Source organism: Bolinopsis microptera, chromosome 12 (assembly GCF_026151205.1).
Source record: "Bolinopsis microptera isolate Bmic1 chromosome 12, MBARI_Bmic_1.0, whole genome shotgun sequence".
NCBI lineage: Eukaryota > Metazoa > Ctenophora > Tentaculata > Lobata > Bolinopsidae > Bolinopsis > Bolinopsis microptera.
In genome coordinates this window covers 1255601-1270911 of record NC_087083.1, presented here as the reverse complement: position 1 = coordinate 1270911, position 15311 = coordinate 1255601, and the positions used below count along the sequence as shown (strand labels likewise).

At 36.5% G+C, this 15311-nt stretch overlaps 1 protein-coding gene across 4 annotated transcripts in view; it reads right to left on the bottom strand.

Annotated features, from left to right (window-relative positions):
* LOC134824116 (phenylalanine-4-hydroxylase-like) overlaps positions 1–15311 on the bottom strand; it is a 28726-nt gene that overhangs the window by 8287 nt on the left and 5128 nt on the right. Inside the window, exons 4-6 of one of the 4 annotated variants that reach the window (XM_063835842.1) lie at positions 12098–12145; positions 2538–2630; positions 2121–2236 (exon numbers count right to left, since the gene is read on the bottom strand). In XM_063835842.1, coding sequence (XP_063691912.1) covers positions 2121–2236; positions 2538–2630; positions 12098–12145 — 257 coding nt within the window. Of the gene's footprint in view, positions 1–2120; positions 2237–2537; positions 2631–11040; positions 11132–12097; positions 12270–15311 lie in introns of those variants that run through there. The other 3 variants (XM_063835843.1, XM_063835846.1, XM_063835844.1) reach the window with 3 other exon arrangements.

Genomic DNA, 15311 nt, shown 5'->3' with positions numbered 1-15311 from the left:
TTGACTGAAGGGACAAGATAATTTACTTTCCACCCCCTGCAGTTTTAACCTATTAGACAGTAATCCACCGATTTCGAGCCTAAAACGTAGAGGTCTACCTCTAAATTATCTCTAAATTATCTCTAAATTATCTCTAAATTATCTCTAAATTATCTCTAAATTATCTCTAAATTATCTCTAAATTATCTCTAAATTATCTCTATAGCGGAGACTCCAATAACATCGCTTAATCTTTTATTACCTAACGCAGTAACTATAAGGTAAAGCCCTTATTCTAGGCCCAGCATTTTAACTATTTAAATATTTTATTTTTTTAGTATTATTTTAGTATTTTTACTATTTTACTAGAAGTACAAGGAAAAACGGTTTTAGCGGAGATAACCACTGGGTTCTGTGAGTTTACGTAAAAATAAAATATGACGTCATGTTAAAGAGGTATTCGAGGAATGTCATCGAGAAGCTTCGTTTAGACTTTATAAGGATTAAAGAGAACTAACGGGGGGTTTGGTGCTGGTAAAGTTCACTGAACCGGCTAGCTTCTGACCGGCTCTGTGAACTACTGCCGGCAAATATAAAATGTAACTAATCCAGACCTCTTTCGCTTCGCGTGTGGCGTGATTCTGACAGCCTTACTTGCGTTTTTCCAAGCTCAGCATCGTAAAAAAGAGAGAAGGAAAAAAAAAGAAGTGTAGTCATGGGACTACACTAGAGGTAGTTTCTTTCATTAAACTCGGCCCTATAAGTCGCAAATTTTCGAGAAACACGAATAATATTTTATTAGATCTATGGGCCGAGGCTGTGCAATTTCTGATTGTGGCTACACAGTACACACCTACCGGCTACCGGGCTATCATGGGTAAACTGCCTGTAAGGCGAGATCTATACTTTATTGTACAAAACACGGTAGAATAGAAATATTTAGACCCACTTATCTGGGTTTAAGCCCACTTAATTAATTGACTAATTAGGCTATCCACTCCGATAATCGTAACCGATAATTATCTCCGATAATTCGTTAAAAAAAGTTATCTGTTTATCTAGATAAAACATATTTTTATCGGTATAAAAATTCACTAGATATTACCGAAAATACTGCCACAATACCGTAAAATTGTAAAGAAATATTAGTGTTTTTGCCTTCCCAAGTAATCCAAGAAACAGTCCCAAACGTCTTCTAGTATGATAGAAGAGGTAGTTTACTTAGATGTGAGCTTAAGAGGTTTATTTACATTTGTATACCTATGGAACTGTAGAACTGTATGAACTGTAGAAATCCAGAGAAGGTTATTGACATTGTTCTCTTGAGGGTGCTGGCGTTTTACCTTACAACCATTCTGGAGACAGGAACGAGCATGTTACTGTTAACAAGAGTCAAAAATACCGGCAGGGCACTCAATTGAATTCCGTAAGTGTTCTGGGCGTGAAACATTGTCTTCAGGAGAAGGAATCTGTTGCTCCAAGTTATCGACAGGATAAGAAAACGGTTCACTGAATCACTTTAAATGCTTTACTGTTTCGAGGAGAATTGGTATTTGGTGCACTACTGTTCTCAGGAGAAGGAAACCCTTGGTCTACTGTTTTGAAGAGAACTATTGCGTTACTGTTCTCAGGAGAAGAAAACCGGTGGTCTACTGTTTTGAAGAGAACTAGTGCGTTACTGTTCTCAGGAGAAGGAAACCAGTGGTCTACTGTTTTGAAGAGAACTAGTGCGTTACTGTTCGCAGGAGAAGGAAACCAGTGGTCTACTGTTTTGAAGAGAACTATTGCGTTACTGTTCTTAGGAGAAGAAAACCGTTGGTCTACTGTTTTGAAGAAAACTGGTGCACTTCTGCTCCCCGGAGAAGAAAACTGATGCTCTAATATTTTCAAAAGAAAGGAAATGGTACTTTAGCAAGATTACTGGTAAACAGTAATAAAAGTCGACAATTAGTTTTTGCGAAATTTGGAAAACATTTTGGCTTTGGCCTTCAGCAGAAAAATTATCGGTTTTATCGGTTTTATCTAGATAAAACCTAAATCTTTATCTGTTTATCTAGATAAAAGATTTCATACCGATAATGGATAGCCTATGACTAATTATTAATTTATTACATACATATTTTCAAAATACTTTCACTTACTTAAATCTCTTTTCGTCGTCCTCATTACAGATCTCCAAGTTGCACAGGAACTTGTACTTATTCTCGTCCTCCGCAAGCGGCCGAGATTCTATGTGAGTCAGGTTTATGCTGTTTTGCTGAAATAAACATTGTGATGTCACTTGCACTACTTAATTAATGACGTCATCAACGTTACCAAACGCCTTCAGGTAAAAATTTAACTGCCACACGTATTTATACGTTCGTAAATTAAATCACAATGTTAAGTAGCAATACGACGACAAAATCAATCAATAACAAGTCACCATCGTCTGTGATGACGTCATCATTGTCTGTGATGACGTCATCATTGTCTGTAATGACGCCATTATTGCCTTATTATGACGTCATCATTGTCTGTAATGACGTCACCATTGTCTGTAAGGACGTCATGATTACCTGGAATGGAGTGAGTGCTTTGACAAGAGCAGAGGGCTGATGAGAGATGGAGAACACAACCGACATCTTCTCCGAACCCATCGTGGATACGTACTGGACAGAACAGTAGGTTAGTGGGGCCTAGTATAGCAGGGTTTAATGTGGGGTTATGGGTCGTAATATGGCCTAGTGGGTGTTTTTTGAGGATCCTCTTGGCTCCTCCCATTGCATTCCCATCTCGGCTGATTTGAATGCTTTATGTAAATTACCCCTTTTTTCTATTGTTTTTTTAGTTTGTCCAATTAAAAATGAGTTTTACACATACTTTAAATATTATGATATTTACAGCATTTTGCAATTTAATTACACTGTGCGGTATTTTCCCATATTTTATACGAACAGCTGCTGTAAACAATTCTCAGTAAAAGGTAAAAATTTAAAAACAATGTAACCAATCAGCATATTTTATGTTATCTTAGCTCTGACACAACTAATAGGAATGTAAGGAATGTGGTTTCTGATATGTTTAACTGATATATTTATCATTATTTATATTTACATATCATTTATATATTAAATATATTATTTCTTTATTTATATTTATATATTATCCATATATTATCTATATGTTATGTATTATATATTACGTGTATTATTTGTATTTAAATATATTACTTTATTACAATTTGTAAATAAATTACATTCTACGTCCAGGATTTCTAGCCCAATTAAAATCGAGCCCAATTAAAATTGTGTCACAGAAATCTGAATATAAAACAGTAGTTCTCTCATGATGACCTTTGCCGACCAAATACTAGATGATAATCTTTAATTGTACCCCAATGACCTCGTGACTCTTGCACGTGACTACTCGACCCGCGTGACTACCCGACACACGTGACTACCCACGTGACTACTTGACCCTCGTGACTCTTGCACGTGACTACTCGACCCGCGTGACTACCCGACACACGTGACCAACCTCGTGGCTACCCTTGTACCTCTATATACCTTCATCAATAATCGCCTTAACGTTTTTACTCTAGATCTAAAGAAGTGGAAGGAATTGACAAGGGTAGACTACTGGGGTAGACTACTGGGGTAGACTACTGGGGTAGACTAGGTACTAGGGTAGACTACTGGGGTAGACTAGGTACTAGGGTAGACTACTGGGGTAGACTACTGGGGTAGACTAGGTACTAGGGTAGACTACTGGGGTAAACTAGGTAAGTTAGGGTAGACTACTGGGGTAGACTACTAGGGTAGACTACTGGGGTAGACTACTAGGGTAGACTACTGGGGTAGACTACTGGGGTAGACTACTGGGGTAGACTACTGGGGTAGACTAGGTACTAGGGTAGACTACTAGGGTAGACTACTAGGGTAGACTACTAGGGTAGATTACTAGGGTAGACTACTCGGGTAGACTACTGGGGTAGACTACTGGGGTAGACTACTAGGGTAGACTACTAGGGTAGACTACTAGGGTAGACTACTCGGGTAGACTACTCGGGTAGACTACTGGGGTAGACTACTAGGGTAGACTACTAGGGTAGACTTCTAGGGTAGACTACTCGGGTAGACTACTCGGGTAGACTACTGGGGTAGACTACTCGGGTAGACTACTGGGGTAGACTACTGGGGTAGACTACTCGGGTAGACTACTCGGGTAGACTACTAGGGTAGACTACTGGGGTAGACTACTGGGGTAGACTAGGTACTAGGGTAGACTACTATAATAGAACTGTTTGGGTAGTAGGTAGCAGTGGTTCACGGCCACTGATGCACACTGCTCAATTCAAATCATGATATTATTAAAATATTAAAATCAAGACTACATTTACTCACGTTGTTAGACGGCATCTTTAAACGCTTCACAGCTAACAAGCTAATTGATAATAATCCAAATAAATTCAAGTAAACTCAGATAAACTCAGATAACCTCAGATAACCTCAGATAACCTCAGATAACTTCAGATAACCTCAGATAACCTCAGATAACCTCAGATAACCTCAGATAACCTCAGATAACCTCAGATAACTTCAGATAACTTCAGATAACCTCAGATAACCTCAGATAACCTCAGATAACCTCAGATAACCTCAGATAACCTCAGATAACCTCAGATAACCTCAGATAACATCAGATAAACTCAGATAAACTCAGATAACCTCAGATAACCTCAGATAACCTCAGATAAACCCAGATAACCTCAGATAACCTCAGATAACCTCAGATAACCTCAGATAACCTCAGATAACCTCAGATAACCTCAGATAACCTCAGATAACCTCAGATAACCTCAGATAACTTCAGATAACCTCAGATAACTTCAGATAACCTCAGATAACCTCAGATAACCTCAGATAACCTCAGATAACCTCAGATAACCTCAGATAACCTCAGATAACCTCAGTGCCACGTGTAACAATACAACACAAATAACGGCAAACAGTTAATAACTGCTGAATTATAATCTCCGTGGCCGTGCTGCGAACGTCATGAGTCTCAGCTAGCCAGTAATAAAGTTAAATTGTAATTTACTTCTGCTTACCTGTACCTGCCCTAAGCAGTCCGAGCATTTTCCTAGCCTAAGCATTCTTTCACGCCATTGATTTTATTTAAGTTCCTTTGTTGTATGATTCTGTATTATTTGATGAAAGTTTTAAATCAAATCACGTGGAACTGTGTACCAAGCAGACACGACTCCTTTAATTGGGTATATCCTGGATGTAATCTGTATCCTGTACCTTCAGTCAATGAACTGGTGGACTAGTTTGATTTTATTCTCTGTTATACCTTAGGGCAACACTTCTACACTTCTACTTCTACTTCTACATCTTAATCTACTTCTACTTCTACACTTATTATGCTGCTCCCAGTTCCATGATTTCATGTAGTTATCATTTAGCTCCTTTTTCATTTAGTGTTAGTTTAGTGCTACAATATGTTAAGATTCTAAAGTTGTGCGAGAATAATTTTTTATTTTCTATTTTAGGCGCTGCAATTTCCATGTTAAGATAGTGTGCTAATCGCTTGCAAGATTTCTGAGAATTAAGTAGACAATGCTCTCTCCTCAAACTTTTAATGTTTTGTTTGAGGTAAGCTCGTGGGGCGATAGAAGGTGAGTAAAGTTTACAGGGATCCCTACCCGAGCAATATTTAACCGATCTCCAAGAATCATGATGTAAAGAAATAAATTCAAAGTTGTCATAACGGTTTTCCAGATTAAGAAGTCAGTAAATTCGGTTTCGGAAAATTCAAAATGCAGAATGTTGAAAAGCAACAATTACAATTTAAAGAACGTTTTTTGCTCTATAATAATTCCTTAACTAAGTATATAAAGTGAGACGATATTATGTATAGGTATATCTGTTGCCAATATACTGACACCACGACATCAACTTTAACATATTGAAACTTTATTGGCTGGCTCGAATGCTTTTATGCCTTTTTTAACAGTATGAAGAAATTAAAAATTTGCCAAGGAATAAATTACTTAGGTTCCAAAAATTGGACCCCGCGGTGGTCTCAAAATCACAAAATGAATAAATTATATCGTTTTCGCTTGACACCAATTCATAGTTTCCCTGCTGCGTAGTACTAATAATTCGGTAGAAGCTTTTACAAATCTCGGCCGTTGCAAGATATAGTGAATCAACAGTTTACAATTATTAGATTTAAAATATTCTGGATTTTCATTGGTCAGTGCTGATCGGTTAATCGCTGTCTCGTGTCAGATAAGAATATATCATGGTCAACTTTTTTTCTCGAATACTTTTCCGGCCCCGGATACTTTCCGAATAAGAATATCTGAATATAAGAATATATTACAAGTTACAATCTCTCGTACATAACATCTCTGCTCTGAGGCCAAATACTATGGGGCACAATGTCGCTGGGGCCAAATACTATGGGGCACAATGTCGCTGGGCCAAATACTATGGGGCACAATGTCGCGGGGGCCAAATACTATGGGGCACAATGTCGCTGGGCCAAATACTATGGGGCACAATGTCGCGGGGGCCAAATACTATGGGGCACAATGTCGCTGGGGCCAAATACTATGGGGCACAATGTCGCTGGGGCCAAATACTATGGGGCACAATGTCGCTGGGGCCAAATACTATGGGGCACAATGTCGCTGGGGCCAAATACTATGGGGCACAATGTCGCTGGGGCCAAATACTATGGGGCACAATGTCGCTGGGAAACAGTATTTTGGTGCTCGCCGACTCTGGGACTAAAATTCTGGGGTACAACTACGAGGTACATTAATCCGGCCGTTCTACCATCTTTTTGATTAAAATGTTCCTGGGATTAATTAATCATTGATAATTAATGTTAAATCAATGTATGAGTGTCGGACACTTTCCGAATAAGAATATCTGTGAATAAGTTACAATCCTCTCGTACATAATATGCGACATAATGAATAATCGCATAATAAATGATAATATATAACTTTATCATATAATTATAACCAAGTATAATAAATAAAAAGTACTATAAATATTTGTATTTTTTAGTAACAGTATCTGTATAGTTCAGTGTCCTTAGCCAACCCATATTTACTGATAGGGGGTCCACTTTTTAGCCCTTTTTAAGCACTTTTAAAATACTTTTTAAGCACCCAAAAAAATACTTTTGAAGCACAATTTAGCACTAACCATTCCTCTAATCTACAAATCAACCCCCACCCCCGGAATTTTAAAGGAGACTGCTACACATATTCAGTTGTTCAGTGTAAACTTCCTGACACACATGTAACGGATCACGTGACGGTTCACGTGACAGGTGTGTGTTTCCTGGTTTAGTGCCAAACCGGAGGGTTAAATACTGATAATAGCAAGTCAGATATAATAATGTTACCCTATATGCATTATGCAGGTACCGGAGGGTTAAATACTGATAATAGCAAGTCAGATATAATAATGTTACCCTACATATATATGCAGGTACCGGAGGGTTAAATACTAATAATAGCAAGTCAGATATAATAATGTTACCCTACATATATGCATTATGCAGGTACCACCCGTATTCACATATTGAGTTGGGTAGTTTTCCAGAGCGAGATTGGGGACAGGTTCTACAAACAAACTCTATATAATAATATGTAACACGTCATTATCAGTTAATATTGTACAGTGAGAAGTTACATTAACAAAGTTAACACTTGTTGTTTCATTGGAACATATTGGCTCAAACAGCATATTATTATAGTGGAAAATACACAAATTGAACATCGAGATTCAATAATATATTATTAGTGCATACATTTTTCATTCTAATAAATCACCACAAATTATTTATTGTTGATCAAAGTTCAAACACGTACAGTAGACAAGCAGAATGCTTTACCGACAGTTTCAGAGAATCACTATTTTTAACAGCTAAATAGTTGGTACTCAGCCAATTTTTAAATAGTTGGCACTCAGCCTATTTCTAATATATGTGCGGTTATTTCCTGCTTAACAGAAATTGAGTGGACATATTTTCACATATTTGTGTTAATTTGCATGGATATTCAGTTGTTACGCTAACATGTCAATGATGTTGATTTTGATATTGACTTCGATCATCGGGATGTTCGTAAGCTTCTTTCAAATATTAATTCAAATAAAGCCCAGGGACCAGATGGCATACACGGTAAAATTCTAAGAAATTGTTCCGTAGGTTTAGCTTACCCTCTAACATGCATTTTTCGTGGATCCTACAACAGTGGCTACATTCCACAAGAATGGAAACTTGCAAATGTTGTCCCAATATTTAAGAAAGGTAAGAAAAGTGAGGTTGAAAACTATAGACCAATATCCCTTACTTGTTTAGTCATGAAAGTTTTTGAGCGCATTGTTAAACGTAAACTGCTTTCTTTGACAAGTACCCTTCTTGATCCCAGGCAGCATGGTTTTCTAGAGCACAAGTCATGCACAACCAATATGGTTGATTTTTGTGATAGCCTGGCATTGTCTCTTAACGAAAACATTATCAATCATGTTGTGTATTTTGATTTTGCTAAGGCATTTGATTCTGTAAATCATGATATCCTTCTTCATAAGCTAAAGACCTTATATAACATTGATGGTACACTTCTCAAATTTCTTACCAATTACCTTCAAGGCCGTTACCAAAGAGTGGTTATTGGTAATGAGATGTCATCTACCCTCTCAGTTAATTCTGGTGTCCCCCAGGGCTCTATCCTTGGTCCTTTACTTTTTGTATTGTTTATCAATGATATTCCTCTTGGCCTTTCGGATAATACTGATATTGTTTTGTATGCCGATGATACAAAAATCTGGCGTAAAATACATTCATCTTCTGATAATACCAATTTACAAATGGATATAGACTATCTCTCTGACTGGGCACTTAGAAACAAAATGCGATTCCATCCAGCAAAATGTAAAGTGCTTATTGTTTCAGGAAAACCATCTTTATCTCCTCCATTCGCATATAATCTTGATGGCTCTCCTCTTGTGTATGTAGAGTTAGAAAAAGATCTTGGAGTCGATGTTACTCCTAAGCTAAGTTGGAATAGTCAGTGCGACAGAATTTATACTAAGGCCTGCCAACAACTTGGTATGGTCAGAAGAGATGGCCATATTGTCATTGATCAGAAACGTCGCCGGGCGCTTTACCTCTCCCTGATTCGTAGCCAATTCGAAAATTGTTCCATAATATGGCGCCCTTGTAATAAATCACTTAGTGATAAATTAGAAAGTCTCCAAAAGAGAGCTATTAAATGGATTCTGTCTGAAGAGGGCCGCAGTTATCCACCTGAGCAATATGTCAAAAAGTGCAAGCTTGTCGACATTCTCCCTTTGTCTCAAAAGTTTGACTTGAATGATCTTATTTTTTTCCACAAAGTTCTGAACAATTTAATTCCTGTATGGCTGCCTCACTATCTCACTTTATATCAGGGCACTTCTCGACTAAGACGTTGCCACCTCGACAGTCTGTCTATTGTGTCATCAATTTTACCTAAGTTAAGTCAGAATTCACACACCTTATGTACCTCAAATAGCCCACTGGCAAAATCATTTTTCTACAGAACTCATATACTGTGGAATGGACTCCCTTTACAGGTAAGACAGATTGTGTCTACAAGTGTTTTCAAAGCTGAGGTCACTAAGCATCTATGGAAATGTTTATTGGATAGTGAAACAACAGCCTAGCCTAGTCTCTTTGCTCCCCATATTATTATTATTTTTGTTTTATTAATTTTTTTATCTACCTTCCTATACTTTCAACATCATATCACACTTCACCCGCACACCTCACACATTAATGACCATATCAGACCTGTATCTAATGTATCTGGAATTTGACGTATTGAAATACCAATTTTGACTATATATCCAGAGTTATTCACCATGGATTTGTTTGTTATTAAATAGTTTTTCATAAATTTTTGGATTTAGATTAATTCGATGTAATGGGTCCAAGTTACTGCGGACATAGTTCACTATGTGTTTACCGTGTTTGGGTGCCCATCATATTTTACAGATGGGGGCGATATTTTGAACGATTCTATTTTATATTCATCTATTGCTGTACTCTGTAAAATTTGAAAAGTATTTAATAAAAATAAAAAAAATAAAAAAAAAAAGAAAAAAAAGCTGGTTCGTTGTAGCTGCATGATATTGTTAATTGGAAGCTTTAATTGATGGATACGAAAACTGGTTACATGAACCGAGAATGATGAAGTTTTGGTTATTTTGAAAATGTGTTAAATTTTTGCCCCCTCCCCCTTTTTCCAGGCCAAAATTGTGCTACTATACAGGCAAAAAAACAAGAAATCCAAAACTAAGCCTTCAATAACAATGTGAGTGTGAGGTATGTGAACAAAAATGTGAGAATTATAACGGAATATTAAAGTAGTTTTAACATTAACATTTATTACAAGAAAACCACAATGTTATCAAGATAACTAACTAAACAGTAACTAACTAACCAACTTAACACACTACAATGTAATCACCTAGACACAGTGGCGTAACGAAAGGCCCTGCTGACCCCGCTGTGCAGGGGGGCGCCGTCTTAGGGGGGCGCCAAATCGTCGTTTGAATGTGGGACAATTTCGAAAACTTAACTAAAGTACTAGCAAAACTGCGCGTTTTGCTCTAGATACACACTTTTTTAGAGATTTTACCGGCGTATTCTCTAATATCACCTAATTTGTTCAATTTTAGGGAGGGGCACCAAAAGGGGAGGGGGCGCCAACAGGGGGGCGCTTTTTTCGGCAGGGGGGCGCCAACAGGCAACGTTACGCCACTGCCTAGACAACCGTTATATTTATATGTTGAATAAAGTCTAGATATTGTGAGCCAATTAACAAATTAATATATACGTCATGTTAAGCTACTGTTCACATTATAATCATACGATTATATTATAATCATTATTATTATGCCACTCAATAAAGTCCGCCGACCCATTTTTATCTCTAAAATTATTTTTATCATTTCTATCTCTAAAATTATTTTTATCATTTTTTTCTCTTAAACTAATTTCACTTACAGAAGTGTGTTGTCTTTCTACCTCCAACATGACTGTAAAATTTCAGATTGCAAAACAAAATCCACAGGGTGAAACGACGAATAAAGAAAAAATCGCAAGGAATAGTAGATGTTAACTTTATCATACTGTAGATTATCCGAGAGATTAAAACTTAGCACGCGACAAACCACGTGTCAAACACAGAATGCGTCTGTCAAGTGTCACGTGGTTAATATAGTTTTAAAATATTTATTCTATTTATTCTACAAGCTCTACTTGATTAGGAGGCTTGTTCTAGAATTTCTTGTTTTCTTGGAAGAGTTATTCACGAATGTCTGTGGATATTCAGTATATTTGTGTCTAGCAGCTAACCAAATTTGTGGTTTAAGTTTGAATAAACGGGACAGTAAGCGAATTTGTACGTTTTAATTAGAGATATACAGTCGACCCTCTATATTAAAGTCATTATTGTAACGGTATCTTTAAACTGGGTACCTCGATATACCGGGCCTATTCTTAACCCTTTTATCAAAACTTTTAGTTAATTAGCTCGATATGTGATTCATTATAGCTCATATCGCATTAGAAGTCAGATAGCACTGACACGTGACAGTGATTAAAAAATATATTGAGCACAAGTTGAGTGCATCGAGCACAAGATAAGTGTATCGAGCACAAGATAGGTGTATCGAACACAAGATAAGTGTATCGAGCACAAGATAGGTGTATCGAACACAAGGTGAGTGTATCGAGCACAAGATTAGTGCAAAGTGAGTGCAATTTTGTGTGCCATCATCTTGTAATTTCAGATGAAACTACCAACACAGATAAACAAAAATCAGAGAAACTTCAGCTATTAACGAACCCGAAACAGTGCTTGAGTGCTTGAAAGAACAATTATTAAGAGCAATTAGTAACCAATTATGACACCGAGAGTATTCAAATCAAGTAACTTAAGTTAAATAAGAGGTTAGTTATATGACACCAAGAGTATTCAAATAAGTTAGTGATCAATTAGCGATCAACCAGCCGACTAGCGATCAATTAGCGATCAATTAGCAGATAATGCAGCTCAAACCTCCTTGCTGCTGGGAGTCCAGTACTGATGATACGTAACGACACGTTCCTGAGATAGCATTCCTCCAGTTTCCATCATTATTTGCAGGTTAGTTATTAACTTAGTTACTAAGTTACTAACTTATTAACAAGACTATTATTAAAACAACAGGAATTGAAAATGTCGAGTAAAATAATAAATTGGGAATTCGTTTTGTTTACGTTTTACTGTGATATAAAAATTCGAAGAAATTACATTTTCAGGGAAAAGCAGATATTTTCCGGGAAAAATTTTTCCTGCTAGTTTTTCTTATCATAATTTGCGTCGTACAATTTTCGATCGTTTTCTTTAAATATTATTACCTATCCGATTAATAATTTCTCCTCGAATTTTGCTTTTTTCCCACTGTATCGTAGTCAATACGTCTAATTCTATTCATTCTAGTAATTTTACAATATAACTAGATTCCCATTCTCAACAAACTGTGAGGGTAACGGCCCAGTTCCCGGAATCATAATATATAATATACCGTATAATTCTAATTACCGTCATTACTCTTAATATTGCTTTAACCTTTAAGACTACATGTTGTTGAACTGAAGTCTAGGTTGATTTCTTCTAGATTTTTCTTCAACGAGAGATCTCTTTAACCTGATTTACCGCTTTATGAGGGTGACTTAATCTCATACAATAATCTTCTTCCCACATACATACTCACAGACGAAACACGTACCACGATCCTCTTTTAGTTAATAAGTTAGTAACTAAGTTAGTTTACATAATTAACTAAGTTATAATTAGCTATTGACAACTTGTAATACAACTATAGCGTTAGTTATCAGATTTAGTTGAGCGGTGAGTGGTGAACACTAATACTATATCCTAGTAACGATGCACGCGTGTAATGTGTATGAGAGAGAGAGAGAGTAAATGTACAAATCCTTACAATTGTAATGTGAATTGTACTAGTTATTACACAAAATGTACAGTGTATACCCTGTTTCTTGCACTCGAATCAACTGTCACTGCAAGTGTCAATGAGCACATGTGACTAGTACGTCAACAATACACTCCTCAGTAAATATTTCAGCCCACACTATTTTATCGCAGCTAACACCTCCTAAGCGACTAGTTGACTACATATTATATAGCATGCAGCTGTTATGTTTTCAAGTAACGACTTCACCTCTCTTCTACATCCTACATATTACTACATCCTACATCCTACATAATATTACTGCATTATGATATAACTTGGCATCTAGCCAATATTATTCTACTTTACCTACTGTAAAACATTAAACTGAAAACCAGTTTACTCAAACCAACGAAACTTGTTTAACAACTGACACGTGATACGAGTACTGGATTTTACTGGTTCTAATATTTAGATCCTGAATTCAACGTTCCACTGAAGTGAGATAATATTTTAAACTAAACTTCTTACTTTTTACTTCCTGCTTCTTCTCTCCAGTTTCTTACACTCAAACACGCAGTGTGGATACTGCATACTGTAAATAATAGCTCTGTTGTAAATGCTAACTTCTTAAAGTGTAGACGTGCAGGTGTCCTCACTAGTTTCCAGTAAAGAACTGTATTGAGTGTATTCACCTACATGATTAGGGAATTTAACTGATAGTGATTAGTAATTACTGATACTAATTAGTAATTACTGATAGTGATTAGTAATTACTGATAGTGATTTAAAGTAACTGTTTGAGTGTTTTAACAGATAATAAAAGCAGGAAATTACTTCCTCTTACATCTATCTTTTCAAATATTACTCCGTCACAAGAAGAGCGCATTAAGCACGAGAAGGGTGCAAAAAGCACAGTGAAAGCGCAATCGTACCTTATCTCATATTGTTGCATTTTTATTGTGATCGGACAAAAAATCAGGTTCTCAGACTCCGACTACTATAACACTAATATTGTTTGTTTGTTTGTTTGTACTACTAAAACACTAATATTGTTTGTTTGTTTGTTTGTACTACTAAAACACTAATATTGTTTGTTTGTTTGTTTGTTTGTACTACTATAACACTAATATTGTTTGTTTGTTTGTTTGTACTACTACAACACTAATATTGTTTGTTTGTTTGTTTGTTTGTACTACTACAAAACTAATATTGTTTGTTTGTTTGTTTGTACTACTACAACACTAATATTGTTTGTTTGTTTGTTTGTTTGTACTACTAAAACACTAATGTTGTTTGTTTGTTTGTTTGTACTACTACAACACTAATATTGTTCGTTTGTTTGTTTGTGGGGCACCTATTCTACCTCGGTACCTAAGTAAGAAGGCTATGTCGACCCAATGAGCTAATGGGGTCCCTCTGGTGAAGGGATAGAGCTTGTACCTTACATATATTTTGTTACTAATATTGTTACTAATGTTCCTAATTTTGTTGCTAATTTTGTTGCCAATGTTGTTACTTATGTTGTTACTAATGTTCTCAGCGTTGAGCATCACAAAAACAGCTTTTTGATGGTTTATGGAGGGTAACTTCAGATAAACATATATCCCGGCAGCGCTTATAACCATTTAACAGTGTAACAGTGTGACAGTGTAACAGTGTGACAGCATAACTGTGTAACAGTGTAACAGTGTGACAGCATAACTGTGTAACTGTGTAACAGTGTAACAGTGTGACAGCATAACAGTATCACAGTGTAACAGTGTAACTGTGTCACAATATCAAAATGTCACAATGTTACAATTACACGTGACATTCGCGTTGGTACCTGACTACCAGAAGTATTCGAAGTTGAACTGTGTGGGTCTTGTTTCTCTGACTGCAGGAAAACTATTTACCAACCGGTTTTTAGTGTCAGTGTAATTATTAAATGGGATTAAATGTTCTGAGTGTAAAGTTTTGTGTGTTAGTGTAATGGGATTAAATGTTCTGAGTGTGTTAGTGTAATGGGATTAACCAATAACCTCTCTCATTTGATCTAGATGTGGTCAACTCAACACGCCGTGTAACCCTAGCTGATCACATTACATGGCACATTACATGGCACATTACATGGCACATTACATGGCACATTACATGGCACATTACATGGCACATTATTGGAAATAAATAGAGAGTATTGGAAATGAAGACTATTTCCAATAAAAAATTTAGGAATTGTGAAGCTGATCGTGGATGGACCGGGTTGCACCTTCATAACTTTATTTTGTCACACTCTTGCAATGCTATTTATTGATTTAGTTAGGAAACATGTTTGAA